The sequence below is a fragment of the Mycteria americana genome, chromosome 20, assembly GCF_035582795.1.
Source record: "Mycteria americana isolate JAX WOST 10 ecotype Jacksonville Zoo and Gardens chromosome 20, USCA_MyAme_1.0, whole genome shotgun sequence".
In the NCBI taxonomy this organism is placed as follows: Eukaryota; Metazoa; Chordata; class Aves; order Ciconiiformes; family Ciconiidae; genus Mycteria; species Mycteria americana.
In genome coordinates, this window is record NC_134384.1 from 5,408,662 (window position 1) to 5,432,435 (window position 23,774).

Genomic DNA, 23,774 nt, shown 5'->3' on the forward strand with positions numbered 1-23,774 from the left:
AAGTATTCAGTGTTCTTTTCATGTCGATGATGCACCAGTACGGTAATTTTCCAGTATTTTAAACAGAGCTGGGGAATCCATTTACTTGGCTTTGTTTTCAAGGGTAATCTGTTTTCTCCTAATCCCTGCTTTTCCATATCTTTCTGACAGTGGTTTGATGCCTCCCAAGCGAAGTCGAGGGAAGCCAGCTCTTTCTCGGGTGCCCTTCCTGGAAGGTGTGAATGGAGACTCCGATTACAGCAGCTCAGGTGAGAACGGCTGCAGAGCAGCCCCGCTTTGGGGAACACCCTGCTGGGGTCCCACCGCACTGTAGGGCTGACATCCATCTGAACCAGGGGGAGCAGGTCTCAATGCACACCAGGAACCAGTCCTGCATGAACTGTCCAGATTATAAAATCAGACTGCTGACCTGCCTGTGCATTATCACCTGCTTTGTTACAAATTTAGGTTATTGCATAAAAGGTTTTCCTGCTTTCACTTTTACGGATTGCTTGTGCCCTGTGTTCTCCTCGGATGGGTGCTTTCTGTAGGTCTGGTGTGTGTAACGTCCCTGGCACTGTCGTCTTCTGTTTTGGGACTAGTTCTCTTTAATGACACTGCAATACAAACAGTAAATCATAATTATAAGAGGGGTCTCTCCGGAAATGACTCATAGCTGTTCCCTCTTGTATTGCTATCATTCCTTTCAAGGTCTTTGTAACAAAGTCATCTTTGTCAGACTGTGCTATACACCAGTAAAATTAAGTCACACTCCTCTAATACTACCCAAGGCACTACACCGATCTTCCAGAGCTCATTCTTGTCTTTCTTGTGGTGTGTCAATGATAGAGTTATTGCGGGTTTATGCTGAAATCAGGATTCAGCTTTGACTCCCTGTACCCTGTACAGCTCCCGTGGGCTGGCTCCTGTCTCCCTGGGAACCGTTATTATCCTGGACCCCGCATGCTCAGCGATCTGCTTTGGAGATAAGCCTACAGAGCAGGGCTGGTACCGGGAGAATTAGAATCAGTGGGACAATTCTGTGTTTTATAACATCATTTCATTAATGGAAGAATACATTTGGAATGCAGTAGTGGAGAAGCACATCAGATGCTTGGCAGTGTGCTTGTTTGGTTTGTATTCAGCCTTTTCTAGATTCAGTTTGACTTCTGGTAAAGCCAGTGTATTGACGATTCCCAGAGCAAGCACTATTTGCTATAAAATTCATATTAATGAAGATTACTCCTTTGCCAGGACCAGGAGCTGGCAGATTAGTTATTCGTGTCTTGAATGGATCTTTTGCAATACTTCTGACTTAAGTTTGAAAAAATTGATGGCTAATAGACTTCTGTCAACTAGAACCAGGCATTTCCTGCAGAGATCAAATAGCCCCAAAGGATATGGCATCAGAATAGTCTAGGTATTTGTATTTAGGAGGAATAAAAAGGAGCTCTCTGAACAGTGGTCCAAATTAATCTCAGATACAGCTTCATCAGTTCCATTGAGGATGGGTTTGGCTTGGTGGAGCCTAATGGACCAAATTCATCTCTTGTATACCCATTTGATTTCAGTGATATAGCAGCTATTCACTCCAGAACTGAATTTGATTAATATTTCCATATTGAAGAGTTCATCTGAAGCTACATGCATGCATAGACTTAGACCCATGATTGAGGAGACTGTGGCTTTATCTTAATGCGGAACATGACTGTACTGACAAGAGCATAAAGAAGGCTGGGCATTCACCGTGGCCAGGCTGGATCTCACTGCACATTAAATTTTATCATAAACTTACTGCAGATGAGATGTGTGTCTTACCACCTCTGGTTTGGAGACCCAATGCATATAGGTACAAACAATAAGTGGCTTTCCGTTTTGCTCTAGACCTTGATTAAGAGAAATGGTTTGGAATTACTGTGTGCACACAGTAATGATTAAATGTGTGCTCTTGTGTGACGAATAGCTGGACAATAGGTTTGTTACAAAAAAAGGTGAAATTCCAGCTTTCTGCTCGCTGCAGAAGCAAATAGGTTAAAAAATTAAACCAGAAATATTGGCAGTATGTTTTAAGTACAACAGTGGTTCATCTGTTTTAGCTGATTGCTACTGAGACAATGCAGGCCGTCATGCCTGGGTTAGATGACGGTGTGGTTCCTTGTGTTATCGTAACCCCTTGCTAGTAATTGCCCTCCTAAGCCGTGTCTCCTTCTGTCCCTTAGGCAGGACTCTCCTGATGTCCTTTGAGAGTCAGGCTGAGCTGGAGCCCTTGGAGCTTGTGTGGGCCAAGTGCCGTGGCTATCCCTCCTATCCTGCCTTGGTAAGTACCCCGTTGCTCTCTCGCAGCCTGTACCCACAGCACAGGTAGCCCAGAACACAGTGCTAGCGTGCAGTGTAACCAGCCACAAAAGGAGAACTTCCCAAAATCATGCTTTTTTTTTTTCCTTTCCCCTTTGCACAGTTGATTTTCCCCATGCTCATTGTTTCAGAGCATTGCAGAGGATTCATAAAACATTGGTCTCTTGGTGCCAGGGATAGGAGGAGATCTTCCCTCTCCTCTCCTGTTCACTTTGCAGGTATGGGGAAAGTAATGAGTACTGTTGGCATGAGAAGACCTAAATTTTATAAAGGCAGGCCCCATGTTCCACTGGTCTCTAACTGCCCACACATTTTCCCATGTAGCGAGTACAACTCCATATGTAGGTGCCCAACTGGCCAACTTGTGATGTATATATCCTCTTCAATAACCATATGTTTGATTTAAATATGAGAATATACGCAAGTGTTTGCACCTAGTCCTTTGAACGTATTTCCTTAATATTTATCCGTCTTTGGATATTTGACTATTAACGTGAAATCCATAAACCTGGCTTCAGTGAACACCATACTCAGTTCCAAAGCAAGACGTGACATGCAGCTATTGCTAGGAAGTGCCAGTGCTGCTGCAGGCATTTAATTGCTTGTTAAGTTATCAACAGAGATTGCTGAAGTAAGAATATAACTAAGAACATGAGATAGGCTGACTATGTTTTGTTGTTTCTGCTACTTTTAAATATATCCCTTGAGACGTGGCTCTTCCTGCCATCTCTGCTCTATGTAATTTCTGCATGGCTGCAGCCATCCCCTTAAGTACCTTTATGGTTGGGATCGCTAAGACAGACAGCGGTTGTGACTGCTGAGAAATTGTAGGGAGTGAAAGCAAGTGTAGTCATCACGGAAATTACACAGGTCTCTACATCCAAGCAGCAGAGCTGTGAAACCATCCGTAAGCTGACACAGCATGTATGCCTGGCTGTGGCTGAGCACAGTTCTGATGCTGTCAAAAAGGGCAGATTCTGCTAAAAGAGTGACCCTCATCCATGCTCTTACTCTAAGTGGGAGCCCAGAGGAGAGAACAGCTACGGATCTGCTAGCCATGCCAAGCATTTTTAGATATTTGTGTGGCTACAGCCAAAGATAAACTGTGCTTTAGCATGGCTTTAAACACTGAGACTGCCCCAAAAAAAGGCATTTTTATAGCAATCTGTTGTGGTGGAAAAGTGTCTTAATAAATTCCTACAGCTGGCCAATGTCAAAGCCAAGCTGCTTTTTCAAGCCCCCAGGAGCCAAGATCAGGAGGCAAAGAAGACTAGACCGAGTATCGCATCCACCCTTGGCTGTTCCGTTCTCCTCCTGTGATCACACAGCACAAATGCTGGACACTGACATTTCTGCTTTATTATGGGGAGAATCGATGCATCTGTTGGTACTTCTCTCCAAAATGACTATAATCTGTGTTTCTCTAGCCTGATAAAGCTGGCACTGCTTGTCGACTCTCTCCAAATATTGGGCCTGATTCTGGTCTAATAGCAGTATAAATCTGAGCAATGCCGCTGAAGTCAACTGAATTGCACCAGAATGGAGCTGTTGTGAAATCGCATTATGCCTGCTGAGTACAGCAATGGTGTTACATTTATTGTACAAGTTAGGAGTGCAGGAAGGAAATCCTTTGCTGAACACAACAATACTGAGTTTGTACTGAATTACCAATCTACATCCACACAGAGCCACATACTTATGTCCTTTCCCTTTTTTAAGATCGGGTGCTTGGCCTTTGGACTGACTGGCTTCCCTTCCACAGGGGAAGCCTTGAGGACAGGAAAATTCTTTAAAAATTGCCACTGAGACAGAGCAAGCAACTTTTCTTACCCATCCTAAGTAGATTTTAATTGTCTAGCTTGGATAGACTGAAAGAACAGAAAAAAAAAAATGCATTCTCTGCAGTACTTGAAGGGGTTTTTTCTTAAATATCCTTTCCCTGTGTCACTAGATAATCGATCCTAAGATGCCGCGCGAGGGTTTGCTCCACAATGGAGTCCCCATCCCAGTCCCACCCGTGGATGTGTTGAAGTTGGGGGAGCAGAGGCAGACAGAGGCAGGAGAAAAGCTCTTCCTTGTCCTTTTCTTTGACAACAAGAGAACCTGGTGAGTGTGTGCAGACAGATGGGGGTCTGTGGTGAGTGCTGTGGCAGAGAGGGAGGATTTAACATAATCTTTGGTATATGGGAGCATACAGGGATTATGATGATGATGATGTTACCTGTAAATTGGAGAATTTAAATATGCAGCAGTCAAGAAGAGTCTAAATGAGGAAGCCAGCCTGCTTTTCCCTGGCCCAAGAGCTTGACATCTGACTGCTCCACTTCCATGGTGAACAGCCCAGCATCCTTCACCCAGGGGTCACATCACCACAAAAATACCGAGGTACATGAAGAGCCAATTTAGTAGTCAAAATCTGCAGCAAATTAGAGAGAGGATTTGACTTTAAAACACCAGCAGACTGAGCAGCCAGTTCCACTGCTGCACAAAAGATTTGCCAAAAATCTCCAGGGTAACATTGTGAAAATGCTGGGTTTATTCCATATTTAGGCTTGCCTGATTTTTCAGAGTTGCTGAGTACCTGCAGTTTTCAAATCAAGATATTTGTTTAAGATGGAAAAAGTAGGTGTAAGCACCTGATTCAGGGCAAGTGAAATATCTCAAGGCCTTTTACCATTCTGTCTCAGACAGACTGAATCTGCTGATTTTAGTATCAGTGGCTGACCAGGTTCACATGGTAACAATAACCCAGCCAGATATAATAAGCCACAAACCAGTGAAGTGCCTTAAAAATGAGCAATAAGGCATTGCAATCTGTGTACGAAACAATGGGAAACTTGTAAAACTGGAGCATTATGCTGGACGAGGTGAGTCCCCATAATGAGGCAGGCAGCCGCACGCTGAACCCACTGGATTATTTAACCAGCAAATGCCACATGGGAACGTGAACCAAGCAAATAAATTGTCACCCAGGAGGCAATACCTGCAAATACCAGATCCAGGGAGTTTATACTGTGGAAAAAGCGGATGCTGGGCAGTTGGGGTGCACATGAGAACGGAGGAGAGAATGGGCTTGCCTCTTCTGCTGCTGCCTCTATAAAATAAGATACCAAGAGCTTAAAAAGGAGCCTCGTGGTATTTTGAGAGGCCTTCTTCTTATTATTCTCCTGGGGAAGGTCTTTGCCAGCATCCCTGGAAGGGGTTTCAGTGAGGTTGCAGTCCGGCAGCCCTGGCAAGAGAGCATCTCCCATAAGAGCAGGGAAGGGCGAGGGGCTGGACGAAGGAGGCGAACGTTGCCTGGAGGCTGTGTCGTGGCTGGAGGGGAGGTGCATGGGGAGAGAGCAGAGCCGAACACACAGCGGGGTAAAGCAGCAAGGGGGGGAGTGTTTCCCCCTACATTTCGGGGCTGCTGCAGTGTTTTATGCAGTTTAAAGAGATGGAGGCAAGGTGCAACACAGGCAAAGGAAAAGCATGTGCCGTCTTCTTGGGAAGCTGAGAAAGGGGCCACATTTGCATCACTTGATGAGTATGTTTCTGTCCTCTGGGGAGAAGAGGGGCCAAGAGACACGTTCCCGAGGTTTTTTATTAGTATTGTTTCACTGTCCCTGATTACCAGAACCACTTGATACAGGGCACGTTCTTTGAAGAGGTACTAACGATTTTTAGCTGAAAATCAATGGCAGTGCCATGCTTCCTGTTGCTGTAGTCATCAGTTTTGAAAAATCTAAATCCAAACTTGTCATTGAAGCTACCTTCCCAATAAAAATAGCATTTCCTTGGCTTTGCCTTGCTGTTGTTGAAGACAAGCTCTGGTGGATGTTTACACTTTTAAGTGGCCACTTAGATCCTTGTTTGCAATTTGTGGGAAGCTAGGGTGCCTCAGGAAAGTCCTAGAAACCCCTCTTAGTGCCAGATCCAAATTCTGCTGACTTCAGTGATGCTGCAGAAGGGTCACAAAGACTGAAATTGGCCCCTTGTCTTTGTGGTGAAGATAAGCTGAGCTGCCCTGGGTTGTCCTTGTTGGCTGGCTGGGAGATGCATTGGACTGTGCTAGCAGTGGCTGAGGTTTAACTCCTAGGGACTGGACTTCATTAGGAAAGATGACACTAAGATGACATTAGATGACGAAAGATGATGTTAGGAAAGATGACACTTCGTTAGGAAAGATGTTTCTGAGTGTGCTAGTTAACCTGGGCTAATGACTGCACAATAAAAACTTGCTATAGAAAAGGCACTTGCAATTTAAGTCATCAGTTGGTTGGGGTCAACTTGGACTTGGGACGTGTCTACTGGAAGCTGCCTGTTTCTGGATGATACTCAGATAGTTGTAGTCACCCAAACCCTGATGCTTACAGCCTCTTGGAACAAGGCAGAGCTTTCTTGGGGATAAAAACTTACTTTCCACCATGGAAGTCCCTCTATTTGCTGCTCTGTGGAACACAGGAGTTTCCAAGTTTCCCCTGGAGCTCCAAGGAGCATTGACAGCCTTGAGTAAGGACTCCAAGGAGAGATAAAACTGTGCTCATGCAGGAAGACATTTTGGCTACAGGTGGTTCTTCCATGCTAAATGCAGGCATTTAAACATTTGTAGCATCATTGCGGGGTGTTAATTATAAACAAATAGATCACACGATCGTAGCTGCTCCTGGGGAGGAGATGACAACTAGCGAGTAATCACTGCTGAGACATGTGGGGAATGCTTGAGGAGCTGGAGTACTTGGCCATGTCTTGGAAACTCTTGGGACAAACTCCTTGGCCTGTTGCAGCAGATATGAGAGCCAGGCACATCAGAGCAGTCAGCCTCCTGCAGAGAGCTCCAGGTGTTTGCTCTTCTTTCCCCGTTTCCCCTCTCCATGCCCTCGGTGACGGGGCTTTGCGCTCTCCTTTCTGTTGCAGGCAGTGGCTTCCACGTGACAAAGTCTATCCCCTCGGTGTGGACGACACAGTGGACAAGTTAAAGATGATGGAAGGACGAAAAACCAGCATCCGCAAGTCTGTGCAGGTGGCATACGATCGAGCCATGATTCACATGAGCCGCGTGCGGGGAGATCATCCCTTCGTTACATCGAATTATCTGTAAGGGGTCGGGGTGGCCGGTCCTCCTTTTCCTCCAGACTCCGTGCTCGCTGCGTTGGCAGAGCGGACTGTCTCGTGCACTGACCGGCCGGGGGACATCGTTCCCAGCTAGCTGTCAGCACTCCTCGAAGTACCCTGAAATGTGCCAAAAAGCCTGTCCAGCTTCTTTCTGAATGTGTCTCGCTGAAGAGCTGGCAGGAGATGAAATGTATAGTCTACAGGGTCAGGAGTAAGGTAGTTAGGAAAAGCTGCCAGGTGACGGGAGCCAAGGTGAGCTGATGCAGTGAGCAGGGCGCAGCACTCGGATATTCGGACCTCATGCACCCTCCCTCGCCCCGGCCTCCCCCGTGCCGTCGGGGTTTTTAAGTCATCAGCCAGCCCCGAGTAATTCCCGGGAACCCGTCACCACTGTAACCGCACCAGGATCCTTTACGGAAATCCCAACTGGACTTTCTTGTGCCAAATTTACCCTAACCGTGATTGGCCTTTTTATTTTTTTAAATGACGTTGATTGTCCCATCACATTAAAAAAAAAAAAATCGTAGCTGGGAGTTTGCGTTACGATTTTCCTGCCTACGTACATAGTGTTTTCATGTTAGATTTCTCTCATTGCATTTAGAAAAGCTTGAGATATTTTGGTAACCTTCCCCTCTGCTGCACACACTTACATGCACAGATGCACAGAGCTTTAAATATGAAAAGCAAATTACCTGATTTTTTTTGTGTGTGTGTGTGTCCTAGAAATTTATTTGGTAGTTTCACATTTAAATTCTGATTTCTGTGACTGTGCTTGTTCCAGTAACATTTCATATCATGGTTTAGTACAGTACTGAGTCTAAGCAAAGATAACTTCCTTTTTTTAAGATGCAAAACTAATTTTGGAGGTGTCTAATGAGCTGGAGCAGCTTTGCAGGCACTGAGGTTGATCAGGGTTGGAGGGAGATACATCTTTTGTGTTGGTTTATGCACATTTGGTGTAAGGCTCCTCTTCCTTTCTTCCCTTTTTTCTGTCTCTCTGACTTTTTTCTCTGACTCTGTTTGGGTTGAAACCAAGCACGAACTAGAGCACACGACCATTTTGCCTTTTCGCCTTCTCCCCCACACGCATATCCTTTCCCTGGTGTGTGGGTCTCCAGCGTTGTCATCCATTAAAACCCAAGTAAACCCAGCTCTGCAGACAATCCCTGTTTTTTTGGGTTTGCGTTGCAAAAACGGGGGCAACTGATGTTTGGAAACTTGATGACGAAACCTTTTCTATTAGCCAAGGACTTTATGATTTCTCTGATCTCTTCTGTTGCGTATCCCTTTTTGCTTTCCCATTTTAAGAACCAAAGGTGCAGAGCAAGATTGTAGATTGAATATCATCATTTTGCTTTTTAACTCAATATTTTTTTATTATTTTAACTTTTTCATACTGAAGAGAATGTGGGGTCAAAATAATAATAATTAGTAATAATAATAATATGAATAGTGGGGAGTAATCACTGCCATTTCTACTTGGTCTACTTTTTTAAAATACCACTTCTTATACATTGGGACACGGAACCACACTTTAAGGAAGATTCCTGTAACATAGAGATGGGGCATAGGATTTTGTAAAAATAATAATAATAATAATGCCTATGGAGTGTGGCTAGGGAAGGATGTTGTGTATATATAGTTGTAAAATATTGTTCTAAATTATTTAGACCTATTGTCACCATTCTTGAAGTCCTCAGTTGTGTTGCTGGGTCTTTTATATGCACACAGTGTAATTTATTTGAAGGAACATACACTTTTCCAGGTGGTAGCTCAGCTGTGGACTTGTGACCTGTGTATATGTTTTAAGATCTTGGGATTTGGGGTTTTTTTTTGGTTTTGTTTTGTTTTGTTTTGTTTTTAAATGACATTTTAGAATTTGAATTGGCTAATATCCTGCTGTTGCTACGGGACCTAAACGTTACTGTCAGTCTGCTGTAAAGCACAGATCGCTCTATTTATTGTAGAAAGTGAGTTTATTTGCTTTCTAGAATTGTTTATATCAGATGGTATAAGAGAGGTAATAAGAAAATCTATGCTTGTAAAGAAAAAAAAATGCTAATTTTACCTACTATAACTGACTGTCTGAGACTATATTTTCTCTCTGAGAAATAAATGTTCTAATGTAAAAAAAAAAAAAAAAAGAGTCCTTCCTTGCTAGTGTTGTCCTGAGGTCTGGGACGTCACTTACTGTGATGGTTTTTATTCGTCCCAGTCGTCCCAGATGCGAGAGTAAAGCGGTTGCAAAGAGCAGTGATAGGGAAGGGACACGCGGAGGGATTTCTTGTGCTGCCTCGAACGTCTCCCGGAGGTGAGTTTGTTCCCTGTGCAATGGGTAACAGGGTTGGGTGCTGCAGGATGGGATCCCCCCTGGTGCCGTGCACGGCAGCCCTGTGGCCAGGGGGTGGCTGAGAGCCCCAAAGGGATGGGAATTGGGAATCTGGGGCTTGAATCCCATCTAGTGATGCTCGTGGTGGGCCGGGGGGTCCTGCGATGCCGCGCCATGGGCAGTGGGATTTGCCAGCAGATGGAGACAGGAGCCGAGCCATGTGGATGCAGCAGGGCTGGAATCTGCAGCCGGGCTGGTCCCTGGCTCCTGGCTGGGGAGGGTTTCTCATCCTAGCAGGGCTCTTGCGTTGTCTCTCTTCCCTAAGATGCATTTTCCCTCCCTGCACAGGTTCGTGGTCTGCGGGCAGTGGTGCACCATCAGGACCCCTTTGCTGCCCGGCCCCTCTCTGCAGAGCCCGGGCTTCGCTGGAGGCTGCTGCCCTCCGAGGCTGCAGGTATCGTTCCCATCCGCCACGAACATGAAGCCCTTCTGGGGCCAGAGGCACAGACCCACCGCCGCGATGCAAAACCCTGCAGGAGCCAGGAGACACTTTTCCCTTCCTTTCTCCCATCTCCTTGTCAGCCTGAGTGCCCCAAATTCTGCAGGGACAGATACAGCCATCTGCTTTGAGGCCTCATCCTGGCCTCCGCCTCTCTGCCTGCCTTGCTGGCCCATCCTTTGCCTCCTGGGCTCAGACAATTGTCAGCCTGATTCATGAAAAGCCCCACTTTCCGATAATCTCCCATCCTCGGCGGCCGCCACGCTGTCATGGTTCCTGACCCTCATCTCCAACTGATATTGAAATATCGCGTAATTAAATTCCTGTTTTCTCCCTAATAGGTTTGTCCTTTCGGATGCTTCTGCCCTTAATTTGAAGGCAAGGCTGCCCCAGGTCTCTCCAGCACCAGTTTGCAAAGCTGGGTTTGTCCTGCCTGGACCCAGCCCTGGCAGCAGCGTCTGCGGGAGCTGCTGAGATCCGCCCTCCCTCCGGAGCTGGTGCAACAGCATCTCCCAGGGCTGTCGCTGATGGCACCTTTGCCTGAAACCAGTAATTAATTTGCAGTTTTGCAAGCAAAACTTTCTAGCGGAGAAGTTTAATTTCCTCTTGATTACGTGGTGCGTGTTGCTTCGTGTCGTCAGTGCTTCAGGTGCAGCCACCAGCCTTGCCCCATCCGTTTCTTTTCAGAGTCGCCAAAAAAAAGAAGAAACTAAATCAAAGAAAACAAGAAGATCCACTGGCTCGGCACGCTGGCAGAGTAAGGACATGGCTTTTTATCTGGCGTTGGGGTGGTGCTGCAGGCCGGCAGATTTTGATGAAGGGGAGAGGAGGTTCATTGGATTTCTGCAACCATTCCTAATTTTCTGAATTTTTTTTGTTGAGGCGCCGGGTGCAGGGATGGCAGGTAACGGCCAAGAACGAGTCACATCCCGGACCCAGAGAAGGGTCTTGTTCGGGGACATGCCCTTCAGAAAACCTCCCGGAGGAGACCGAAATGCAAGAGGAGGGTGGACTGTGCCCCTCCGGCCGCTGCGGTGCTGGCTCGGGGGGTGCCGGGGGGGTGCAGGGGCCATGCCCAGCCCTGGGCACCCACAGGTAGGTGCTCACACACGTGCATTTATTTGTGGGACGGGTCTCCTTAGGGCAAGTGCTGCTTCCACAGCCACAGAGGATGAGCTTCTCCCAATCACAAATAGTGACTACACACCCACAGCCATAGGTGCATCCAGGGGACAGCTCTCCCTACTTGCTAATTATAATTGTCTGTAAGTATAATTAGCACTTTCTGTATAGACATAGGATATATATGCAATGCAAATACGCTCCAGGAGAAAACGGGGGCAGCTTTCTCCTCTGTGTGTGACTCAGCCAGACGCTCGGGGGGTCCAAGTCCCCTTTGGTGAGGACAGGGGAGTTTACACCGGGTGCTGTGCACAGGTTTGGCCTCGGGCTCTTCTGCGTGAGAAAAAGCGAAGGGAGGGAAGGAGCAGCACAGAGCTGGCTCCTTAGAGGCAGATGGATAGCAGGTGACAAAACTTAATGGTGCTGCCCTGCTGAGGATTAATCCTCTCCTGCTCCAGCCTCCCAAAATAGCCCTGGCTCTGGGCTGTGCATCGCAGGGTGCCCTGGGATCGGCAGCCCCTGGAGCTGGGGTCCCCACGCTGCCCCAGGCGAGGGCCACCATGGTGGGGAGCGAGGGCTTGGGGTGGTGATGAGGAGGAGAGGGAGGGTAACGGGTGGGTAATACCCATTTAACGTGCTTCAGTGCTCGGAGGGCTGGAGCTTGGGCAGCAGCTAGGAGGAAAGCCATGAACCATGTATTTTTATTTTTCTTCCTTGCAGCAGCAGACGTGGGCAGCCCGTGTCCTCGGAGCAAGCCAGGGCCCCTTTGCAGCTCAGGATGGGAGGCCGATCCTGGGAAGGATGGAGATGGGGAAGAATGGCAGCCTGGATGGATGGGGTGGGCTGACGAAGGTGAGGATGAGGAGGGAGGGGCAGGCGAGGGAGTCGGGGCTCTCCTTCCGGCGTGTGATTAGTTTTTCTTTAGTGTTGCTCAGCATTTGATGGATGATGCTCCGCTGTGAAACGCGCTGTAATTACTCAGCGGGATGGCAGGGATTCATCAGCGGTGATCAATATTCACAGCATCCATCACGCCCGCGGGCGGCCCGACCCACTGCGCAGGCACAACCCGAAACGCCCTGTGTGTCCCCGCAGACCCCCAACCCCATCCCAACCCTGGGGTGCCATTTGGGGCGAAGCCGTCTACACCCACAGCAGCCCGGGACCATGCACAGGGCTTGCAAGAAGCTGCCAACGATGGTGCAAATGTCTTTGGCACGTGTTGGCGTGCGCGCGCACGTGCGAATAAAAAAGGTGAATAAAAAAGGGAATAAAAAAGGTGAATAAAAAAGGGAAACATTAAAATTTCCAGCACTCTCTCACAACCTGGATCCCTTTTTTTCCCAACACTTTGCAGCTCCTCTCCGGAGCTTGCACCCAAGCCCAGGGGCTGGGAATGGGGCATCTCTTGGCACCTCCCATGGGAAAATCACCCTTCAACAGCCGCACCGTCAGCTCCCGGCAGCATCGGGTGTGTGGAAAGTCGGCAAGAAGCCGGCTCCAAAATGCAGTTACTTGCTCTTCCCAAGTGTAGTTTTAGTGCCCTCGAGTCCGCAGTCCCTGATTGAGGGATGCACTCATGTAATGCTGATGTTAAACTGACACTGTCGAGTAATTAAAGTCCCGCATTTATTGCAGCCTGCTTTAGGAAAGGGAAAAGGGATATTTATTTTTTTTCTGAGCATGCCTGGAATTTTTATTCCCCCTTATTTATTTATTACATTCTGTGGAAATGCTTATAAGGGGTTTTTTGGTTTTTTTTTTAATGTAGATGTTTTGCAGCGTTTGCAGATCAGGAGCACTTCAGTGCGTGCCAAGCGGGAGGTGAAGCTGACCGCAAACACGGAGCTCGGGCCTCGCTCTCTGCCGAGGGAAATGCGAAAGGAGCGCGTGGCCGGGACGGGGAAGGGGTTTGTGAAAACCCTCCACAACCAGCCGGTGTTTTCCTTAAAGAAGAGCCCAGATTTTGCTCCAGTCAGAGCCTTTTTGATAATGGAAATAACTGTACTGTTTGGCATCCTTGCTGCAAGTAGGGCGATGCCAGGACGAGCCGGGGCCATGCCAGGGTGAATCCGTCGGGATTCAGCTGGTGCTGAGTTCTGCTCCTGGCAGGAAACCTCCCTTCGCCCGCGGTCCTGACCCAGCAAGGAGAAGCCGAGGCTGTAAAACACGTGTTGGGGTCCGGTGAGGTTTTCAGCCCTGCACCAGAGTTACAGGAGTAACCAAACTGCGGGGATGGACAGACAGACAAAGGGAGGAAGGGTGGACAGGCAGTGCTAGAAACTGATGCTTCTCACAGCGCTCGCATGGATGGAGAAACTGGATTTTCTCCCCAGTTTATTGACTTCATTCTTGGCACTGTCCTGATCAGTTCATCTCTTCCCACCCGTAGGCATTTTCTTAAAAGAATTCTTCCAGTAAAAAAAAATACAGAAAACAAAAAAACCCACCCAGCTCATTCTACAAAGCACAATATTCAATTTTAAATCCTAATTTTCTGGCTAATCAGATCCCTGGCTGGCTGGAGCAACCAACCAGCCCGTTGTACAAGACGACGAAAAGCGGCACTTTAATAACAGAGCGGCGAGCAGCTGCCGCTCCCCCACGCCATCCATCAGAGAGCGTTTCGTGGAAAAGAAATAAAGGAACCAGAGGAAGACGTTGTCGATGGATCGATAGCACTGGAAATAAAGGTTGGAGCTTTGCCTGGGGATTTATGGAGACTGGTGGCCGGAGATGTGGTCCGAGTCCTTTGGGGCAGGCGGCGATGCATCCTGGGACCGGTGCATGGCACATCTTTTGCTGCGGTTCTTATTTTGGCTGCGTGAGATTTTCTGCCCAGGTTTGATCAACCCTCGTTAGAGCAGCGTTAATGTCCCCTGCACGCGGTACGGGCTGAACGGGGTCGGGCTCCGCTTCGCAAGGCGATGGGGCCGCGCAGCCCCACGAGCTGTGACCCTGGCGCTAGGCCATGGAGCCCTGGGAGCCGGGAAGCCCGGCTCACCGCACGCCCCTGCGGCTACAGCACACGCTCGGCATTTCCACCGGCACCGAGAGCTCCCCGCGTCAGGGAAAAGCCGGGATGGCTGCTAACATCGCCAAGCTATGCTGAGAGCTTTTGGGGGGATGCTGGTGAGGAACTTGCATCGCAGCTCATGTATTTTAACTCTGCCTGCTTACTTTGACACTGATCAGAAAAGAAATGTAATTGTCATGCTAATATATTTTAATTAGGCCATTAGCATTGCTAAATAAAATAAATTTTGCAGACAGATGCGCTTGCCGAAGTGTGAACTTGCATTTCTCGTTCTGGGTTGGGGCTGCGCAAAATTATTTCTTCTGCCTTTTGAGGAAATTTTAAGCTGCTTCTTGTCGGCTCCTTCTGCAGGACCCGCTCCCTCGGCCGCGCGTGGAGGCTGCGCCTGGGCTGGGGATGCGGCACGGAGCACGGGCGAAGGTTTGGGAAGAGGCTCTGGGGAGAGCGGGTTAGGGGAGCTGGCAGGTAATTAATTAAAGTGGGGTGATGAGTGGTAGGAAAAGGATATTAAGACTTTGGTGGGGATCAGCTGATTTAAAAGAAAGCCTTGTCTCTGTCTCCAGGTGAATTTAAATTAAAAGAAACTGCAGGAGCAGCGGGCACAGCCAGGGAGGAGGCGAGGGAGCATCAACCTGGCCCGAAGGCTGCAAAAACCACAAAAAGCTCAGGTCTGTCCCGTGTGCGACGGCTCCGGGCCCCCGTCCCGCTGCTCCTCCGGTGCTGCCCAGCTCTGGGCACCACCCCGGGGTGCTCCAGCTGCCCCCTCGCTGCCTTCCCAGCACTCTTGCTGGAGGTGTTGCACTGCGATTTTAATGCCTTAGTGTTTCAAAGCAAAAATAAACTCCCTGTCACGATTCCTACCCTCTCCCCAAGGGCAGCGGGCTTGACGGCCCAAAAAAACCTGATTTCCCAAGACCCTGCACCCTCGGCTGTCACCCGCTGTGGCATCCCCAGGGACTCGGGTGCTTCCTCCTGTTGCTGCAATCCGCCCTGCCCCTCCCCTGTACAATGCCTTGTGCTGTAATTTTGTGAGCTATTTTGGGGACTGGGAAGAAAAAAAAAAAAAAAAAAAAGAAAAAAATTAGGTAAGTCTTACTGTCAGTATTTCAAGCCTTTATACCTTAATTTGGAGTCCTATAACTAGGAAGGTTTTATGGTGCACAGTGTTCCCTGGCTCAGGGAGAGCTGCAGGTGTAGGTGAAGGTATTAAAAAGGGGGTTCTTCACTTTTTTTTGCCCCTATGATTTCCACCTGTTGCAAGGAACGGGGGAGAAGGAGGATTTAGCAACAAGAAGGGACGCTGGGAAGCTGCTTCTCTGGAGAAAAGCACCGAAAAACAGCAGCCGCAGACCGACCTCAGCCCAGCCGCTGCCATTAACTTCCCCGCTGACATTTTGGGATGAAATTATTACATATTAATAAAATAGCTTCCCGCTCCCGCCCCATCTTTTCTTCTTTTAACAAATGAAATTATGACTTACTGAATTACTCTGCGGCTAAAAGGTTTCCATGACAATGGCATCCTCCAGGCACACCAGCTGCAGCACCGTGCCCGCACCGGCCCCAGCCCCGGCACTTGCCCCCCCGGTTTCATCCCCCTGGCCCGAAATGGGGGAGATGAGCGAGCGCAAGGAGTCACGCCAAGAAGTTCAAACCTCGGTGGGGCGAGGAGTGTGTCTTGGTGATGGGGGGGGCAGCCCAAAGGGGCGTGAAGTGAGTTGTGTGGGGTCTCAGCACAGGTTTTTGGGTGGTCCGTCTGTGACGGGGGCCCCATTGGCGTCGCCCCCAGCCCCTCGCTTGAGTGGCACCAGGAAACCAGATCCCAAAAATCCCGTCGAGGTAACTGGGCTGAGCCACAAATTAGCAGCTTGGAGCTGATGGGGCAGGGATTTGGGGACCTGGGGCTTTGGAGCTCTTGGAGGGGGCCAATTTCTGCCCCCTCCAAGAAATTGAAACAATACAGTTTCATAGCTGTAAAATAAATCAGACTTTTATTTCCTCGCACCACGGACACCTCGAGGCCGCTGGCTTTGCCTCTCTCCTCGCCGGCCCCTTGCGGAGGGCACCCAGCCCTGTCCGCGGGGGCGAGGCACCCTGCAAAGCCCCGCGACCCCCACCCTGCAGCAGGGCTGTCCCCCCCCCGCTGCCCCTGGGTACCCACAGCGGGACCCCCCCGTCCCCGGGACCCCCACCCAGCACCTGCAGCTCCCTGCACCCTCCGGCACCCTGACGGGCGGCCAAATTCGGGTCAGGCGCTGAGGCTGCTCAACTGCTGCAAAATTCAGGCTCCGCAGATGGGTGCGGAGGGCGACGCAGGGGGGGTTGGAGCTGGAAAGTGAGACCCCAATGGCCTCTTCTTCCTCCTCCTCCTCCTCAGCACGGTGGCCTTGGGGGACCCTCCACAGACAAACAGGAGCCCAGTGACCCTTCCGGCCACCCTGCCCACATTGCAACTCCCCTGCAAGTCCCCAGCACCCAGCGCCTGCCCGGTGACTGTCCCCAAGGTGGCTGGTCCCTCCGCTGGCCCGGGGCACCGGTGGGGGGGTCAAGGCCATTGCACGGCAGCACCGAGCGAACCCCGCTCCCTGCCCAGGCTCGTCCCGCCGGCTCCGGAGCGAGTCCCCTCGTCCTCACGCGCCGGCCGCTGTCAGGACACCTGCGGGAAAAATATTGGGGGAATATTTCATGGGTGCCCAGTGGTGCTGCGGGATCCGGGGGAGCCGGGGCTGTGCCGGGGCAGGGGGTCCCAGCACACACAACCGGGGGGGTGCATGGGGGGCACCGGACCCTCTCCCCCACCCCATCAGCCCCTCCCTGCTGCTAATAAACCACCCCCGGCATTGATACGTACTCCCTGTCACCAAAGGCTCCAGCATCCTGACCCCTTCCCCGCCCTTGCAGCCAGCCCTGCCTCAGTTTCCCCTCCTAGGAGGTGGGAGCAGGGGCACAGGGGACGGGGAGGGGGGGGACTTACCGTGATGGTTTTTATTCGTCCCAGTTGTCTCGTGCAGCTCCAGCCCGAGCGGTTTCGGAGCAGGGCGCACTGCTCCCCCTCCTCACACGGCTCCATCCCGCACCACTGCCGGCTGGCGACGAGCCGGGCTGCCGGGGGAGACGGGGACGGGGATATTTGGGAGGGTGGAGGTGTGTGGAGAGGTGGAGGTGGAAGGAGAAATGGAGGGAGGGGTGGGTGGAAGGAGGGAGGGATGAAGGGGTGGGTGGATGGAGGGATGGACAGAGGGAGGGATGGAAGGACGGAGGGAAGGATGGAGGGATAGAGAGAGGGGCGATGGATGAGTGGACGGAGGGAGGGAGGGATGCGTAGATGAATGGGGGATACGTGTGTGGAGGGAGGGAGGGACAAGGGAATGGTGGAAGACAGAGGGATGGATGGATGAATGAAGGATGGACAGAGGGATGGATGAAGGATGGAGAGAAGCAGCACATGAGCTCAGCAGGACCCATTTGGGGCCCACAACAAGAGAAGCGCGCAGGGAACCATGGTCAAATTATGGGGAGAAAGGAGGGGAAAGAGAGGGAGAGGCCAGAGCGGGGGCAAAGGGAGAGAGATGGGGCTGTCAGGGTCGGACAGCCAACGACTCCCGGCCGGAGCATCCGCCGGCCCCGGGGCACCAGCCAGGACCCGCGGCTCCAGCCAGGTGTCCTTGCACACGCACCCACCCCCCCGCGGGTCCCCACCGAGCAGCACCGACCCCCCCCCGCCCCCGGCGCTGCCGTTACCGTCCACGCAGGCCGGCTTGGCCCGGGCAGTGCCGGCGACTTGGCCGTGGCGGCAGGCGCAGCGTGCCGTCTGCCGGGCGATCGTCCGCCGCGGGTGGCTCAGGTCCCGGTCCAGCGCCGTGATCTCGCACGTCCCCACCTCCAGCTCCTGCCCTGCAAGGGGATGGGTGCGAGGGGGCACCCTACAGCGCTGAGCCCAACCGGGGGGGCTGGAACGACCCCCCCGGGCCAGGGCTCACCCATCCCCTGCGCTGTGACGTGCTGCTTTACCCAGGGCAGGAAAACCCTCCTCCCCTTCCAGCCCGGCCGGGTTTGCAATTTAATGGCAAACCCCAGAAATCAGGAGGGAAAACCCCAAATGACCCCGGTTTGGGTGAAATTTTCCAGCAAAATCAATCTTGGTTATGTCTTGGTCTACATGCAATGGGCTGCGCGATGCAAAGGAGATGCCATGTGTCATCTCCGGCTTGGCTGACCCCTCCTCAGCTAACTTTTGTGTTATTTTTTTCTGCTTTTAAACTGATTTTCATGCACAAAACGCTGCTCTCAAACCTTGGGCCCAAAACCAGCGCCAGCCTCATGGGGACATGGGATCAAGGATGGGAGCGGGACAGGATGGGAGCTGCCAGGGCAGAAAGGGTCACAACCACCCCCCATCACCCACTTTTCGGGGCTGGGGCAACCCTGCCCACTGCCCAGCACCCTCCTGGCCGTGCGGGAGCGGATTTAAACCACTTTTCTCCCAGTTTCCAGGTCCCGCTGGGACACCGGGGACCACGGCTGCACGTGGGGTGGTTCAAAGGCGGTGAAGTTCAGCCGGGTTAGAGGAAAGGGCGGCGTTTCCTGGGGTTTGGGGTGCTTTTATTGGGGTTTTTCCATGTCTGGGACGTGGGGCCACCAGCCTCCCACCGGGTCAGTGGCAGCCCCGGACCCAAGGGTCCCACGGCTCGGGGTGGGTGCAATGGCGGGGGTCCCTGCCCCTACCCCCCCACGTCCCGTCCCCCTGCCCTGGCTGGGGGCACGTCCCTCCCCCTGGAGCAACACCCTGGGGGTCCCCACAGCCTCGCAAGCAGCTCGGGGGAGGGTGAGGACTTTGCAGGGAGTGGGGGGGTGCGTTGCCCAGAGCCCCCCCCCCGCCCAGCTCAGCTTTCCCGGGGAGCTCCCATGTGCATCCCCCCGCCCAGCGCCCCCCCCCCCCGCAAACAGCTGACCCCCCCCCAAATATCCCAGTAGCTGGGGGGGGCTCAGCCCCCGGGGAAGTCTGTGCCCCGCTCGCAGGCTGCTCACGGGGTGCGACCCCCCCCCCCGGGCAGGGTCCCCCCGAGCAGCGGGGGGGACCGGGGAGGTGCCGGGGAGCGGCGGCGTTACCTGCTCGGGGGGGGGCGGAGGAGAGGAGCCGGAGGAGGAGGAGGACGAGGAGGAGGAGGACGAGGACGAGGAGGAGGAGGAGGCAGCAAATGGTCGCGGCGGCGGAGCGCTCCTTCCAGGCGCCCGGCATCCTGCGCTGCGGCCGCCCGCCCCCCGCCCCGGCCCCGCTCCGGCCCCGGGGCCGCCCCGCCGCGGGAGGGGACGCTCCAGCCGGCCAGGGGGAGGAGAGGGAGGACCCCGCCCCCCCGTGCACCCCACTGCAGGGGAGAAGGTGCAGCCTCCCCCCTCTTCTGTGCAGGTCCCGGTCCCGTGTCCCCCCCCCCCGGTGCAGATCGCCCTCCCCATCCCGGGCAGGTGCCCCCATCCTGCAGCGCAGGGCTCAGCCCCTCGGAGCGGATCCTGCCTCGTCCTCAGCCCCCAGCCCAGTCCCCAGCCCTTCTCTGTTCCCAGTGCCCCCCACCCCATCCCAGTCCTCATCCCCATCCCTGTCCCCAGCCCCTATCTCTGTCCCCATCCCTGTCCCCAGCACCATCTCTGTCCCCATCCTTGTCCCCAACCCCATCTCTGTCCCCAACCCCATCTCTGTCCCCATCCCAGTTCTCATCCCCATCCCTGTCCCCAGCTCCCTCCATCCCCAACCCCCGTTTCTATCCCCAGTTGCCCCCCGACCCCCCAGCTGCTCCCCCTTGGTGGCAGCTGCCCCCTCCTGCCCCGGGCCCAGGGGTCCGGGCGATGCTCCAGCCCTGCAGCGCAGCCCCCCCCACCCCAGAGCCCCGGGGCCGTTGGAAGCAGAAAAAAGGAAGAAAATAGAGCCAGCGTCCACTTGTCCTCGAGCGATCGGTGGCATGGCCGTCCCCAGGAGCCGAGGTCGCTGCTCGACCTCTCCCCTCTCCCCATCCCCTGGGAGAAGGGGACTGGACCCACTCCGGGTGCTTGGTTTGGCCCTTTCCACCTCCCAGGAAGAAACCCTAAAAAATCTTGAACTGTTGGAAAACTTTTCCCGCTCCCAAAAAGGCTCCAAAAGAGCCAGTAACCGGCCGGCACAGACAGCACGTGCCGGGAGGAGCGAGGCAGGGGTGGGTTGGGGGGGACAAGGCTGTGGCAGGGCCGGTGCACGCAGCGTTTGCCAGGGAAACCTGTCAGCCCGACGAACGTCCCCGGGTGGGGTCTGGTCCCGAGAAAGGGCCGGGAGGAGACGCAGCGGGGCTCCTTGCGTTTTAAGCCACTTGGAAACCCTTCTCCGGCTCTGGGCTGGCTGCAGCCCCGCTCCCGGTGGGACCATTTGGCTCGCCCGGTTTGAAACCATGGGTCTGCAAGTAGGAGGGACGTGAGCCACTGTCCTGTGTCCCCAGCACCACTCAGCCGGGCACGGAGTTGGGATTGGGGAGCCCTTCCTCCTCCTCCTCCTCCTCCTCCTCCTCCTCCAGCCCATCAGCTTCTCTTCAAGGCTCTTTTCCATCTCTCATCCCATATGGCCCATATTTTAACGTGGCCCTGGTCACACCATGAGGGCTTCCTCTCTCCTCCAGCCTCCTCTGGATTTTCTGGTCCTCAGGACTTATCTCAGCCCATTTGCAATGGCAGGAATCACTCAGGGCTCCGTTACTGCAGCTCCTCAGGCTCCACGCTTTAATAAAACCCCAGTCGCATCCAACAGAAAAAGGATTGCAGATACGGTCACCGTTTATTGTCATGAATGGGGTGGCATGGGAACGTAGTGCAATTTTTCCCTGTCGATTCCATAAAGGCTTCATTCAGGAGAGGAAATAAATGCTGATAATTTGCTCTTGGGTTACTGGGCTCCACGAAACCCTCCCGAGGTGTTTACAGCCCTCGAACATCCCGGCTTTGCTGCAGAAAAAAGCCGCTGTCGCCAGCCCCGGGACGGGAGAATTTGCTCCCATTAACACCTGGAAGTGTTTTATTTCACAAGGCTGCGCTGAAGCGGGTGACGGGAGAGGGGCTGCACTGTGCTGGCACGCAGGCGAGCCGGCGGGGACACGCCAGGACACGGGCACTCGACCTTGTCACCGCAGCGGTGGCTGGCCCTGGTGACGCTGGGGACCGGCTCCCTCCCAGCCAGGCTCTCCCCGGCCAGCAGCGCTGCTGGTTTGCTCCTCCGCAGCCCGAGACGGAGGCAAGCGTGTTTCGACCGCTGGACCACAAATGGATGCGACATCGCGGTGCAAGCCTACAGTGCCGCGTTAATGGTGATAATTAAAGGAGAAATAACGAGCCCTGCAGCTAATAAACTCCCTGCAGTGGCTCCCTGCCTCTTTTGCTCCATCCCGGGCAGGACCCGCGGCTCCTAAAATCCGGGTGAAACCCGTCTGCTGCTGCTGGGTGCCCAGTCCCCGGGGCTGGCAGGGCGGGAGGCGATGCCCAGCCTCCTGCAGATGCAGAGATCAGCGGGGTGGTCCCCGCTGTGGCAGCGCAGCCTGGCCACCCTCCAGCGCCACCGGCCACAGGGACACCCCGCTCCCCTCCCCGCAGGGACCCGACCTTTCATCCGAGCCCCGCTGATGTTTTCAGGCTGGGAGGAGAAATCCCGCTCGGGCGGGACGGGACCTCAGCCTGGGTCACCCTGCGACAGGGATGCTCAGCACCTTGCAGGATCGGGGTACGGCCACCCCCTGGCTGAAACAGCCTCGGTTTCCAAAGGACAACAGGGCACTCGCGCCGAAAAGGGCGCTGAGCCTGCAGCAGGATCCGGCCTGGCCAGGGACGGCAGTCCGAAACCCGGACCAATTCCCACCAGCGTTGAGGCCAGAAACAGCGCTGACGGGCTCTCCTGCCCCGGACTAAAGGCTCCCGGATCCAACCCCTCCGCAAAGCCCAGGACAGCGTCCAGGGGCCCAGCTGGGCGCTGGGGACGCGGCCCTGAGGGGACACAAACCCTGGATGGGGACAGGGGCTGCACGGCCCCGGAGGGACCCAGGGGAAGGAGCTGGAGAGCCAGCCCTTCGCAATCGATTATAACAAAGCCTGGGCAACCAATACAGGTAATTAGACTCGCCCAGAAGTAATTATATTTGTTCCACTCCATTGAACTTTAAAAAGTAATTAACAGGGGATAGAAGGTGACTGGGGGGGTTAAAGGTTTGTCCACAGCAGCACGGAGGGAGGTTGATCCTCCCACAAGCCGCTCTGGCCAACAGCAAACGCAGAGGACACCGAGTCTCCCAGCACGGTACAAAGAGGAGAATCTCCTCCTCCTTTGACAGATGGGGAAACTGAGGCACAAGGGGGGTACTTACCCAAAGCCCCTCACAAGGCCAAACAAGGACTCACCGCCCCCAGCCCCGCCGCAAAACGCTTGCCAGACCACACAGTTCAAGTTGTTGGGTTTGGGTTTTGTTGGTTTTCTTTTTTTTTTTTTTTTTTTTTTTTTTGATTTGTCATATTAAACTAAGGACCACCAGGTCTGTCTCAAGGAGAAAACAACAAAAGGCACACACAAAAATCAAGTCCCAATGCCTGGGAAAAACAACTCCAGGTTAGGAAAGCGATTTCTTGAGACACTGTTTGGAGTTTTATTGGCAACAAGGCTCTGCCTTTCACATGCTTGGCCCTGGCCTCGCAGCCCGCTGCCTTTTCCCACTGGGAACAGCAACGGAAAGCGGAGGGACCAGGAACCTCCGCGCCCTGCCGAGACAGCCCACATGGCCCCGCGGGAGCGCCGGGAGAAGCCCGGGGTGGCCCGGATCTGTCCCCGCACGCCTTCCCGCATCCAGCCCTTGGCACGACACAGACGGCGCCTGCCCGCGGGAAGAAAAGGGCCCGTTAGAACATTGGCGATGGGTTTGATTTAAAAGCAGACGGCGGCGAGGCCAGCCCGGTCCTTGCCGGCCCCGCGGGAGAAGCTGCGGGAGGACGTGTCCGCAGGGCCGGGGAGCGCTGGGGACAGGCAGTGCCGGATCTGGGATCGTTCCTCCCCGGAGAGTCCCGCCAGCAGCACCGGCACGGCTGTGCCCAGCAGCGCTCGGAGGGGCACGTGCCAGCAGCTGACGAGCCCGGATACCCTGTTTCCTCGACGCGGCTCTCCCCTGCTTCCCGCTGGGAGCTCCCATCTCCCTTAAACGCCCAAATCCTCTTTGTAGGGGACGCCTTGAGATACGTATTTCTATTGCACCTCTTCGTGGCAGATCCAACACTGCAAAACCATACTGGGGTAGAAATACCTGCGGCTCCAAAATGCCCCCCCCACCTCTGGAGGGGTCCAAAGCCCTACAACGCCGTACCCAGGCATC

At 53.4% G+C, this 23,774-nt stretch overlaps 2 protein-coding genes across 2 annotated transcripts in view; one reads left to right on the top strand and one right to left on the bottom strand.

Annotated features, from left to right (window-relative positions):
• BRPF3 (bromodomain and PHD finger containing 3) overlaps positions 1 to 12,614 on the top strand; it is a 28,849-nt gene extending 16,235 nt beyond the window's left edge. Inside the window, exons 10-15 of the mRNA XM_075521543.1 lie at positions 151 to 248; positions 2,199 to 2,296; positions 4,286 to 4,440; positions 7,231 to 11,013; positions 11,139 to 11,351; positions 12,099 to 12,614. Coding sequence (XP_075377658.1) covers positions 151 to 248; positions 2,199 to 2,296; positions 4,286 to 4,440; positions 7,231 to 7,414 — 535 coding nt within the window. The 3' untranslated portion in view covers positions 7,415 to 11,013; positions 11,139 to 11,351; positions 12,099 to 12,614. The remainder of the gene's footprint in view (positions 1 to 150; positions 249 to 2,198; positions 2,297 to 4,285; positions 4,441 to 7,230; positions 11,014 to 11,138; positions 11,352 to 12,098) is intronic.
• A 4,025-nt stretch (positions 12,615 to 16,639) lies between these two features.
• On the bottom strand, positions 16,640 to 19,888 carry LOC142419081 (uncharacterized). The gene is made up of 4 exons (XM_075521700.1): positions 19,525 to 19,888; positions 18,157 to 18,309; positions 17,390 to 17,517; positions 16,640 to 17,071 (listed from the first exon to the last, which is right to left on the bottom strand). Exons 1-4 carry the CDS (start codon positions 19,886 to 19,888, stop codon positions 17,063 to 17,065), a joined length of 654 nt encoding a protein of 217 aa, XP_075377815.1. The 3' UTR covers positions 16,640 to 17,062.
• Between the last annotated feature and the right edge of the window lie 3,886 nt (positions 19,889 to 23,774).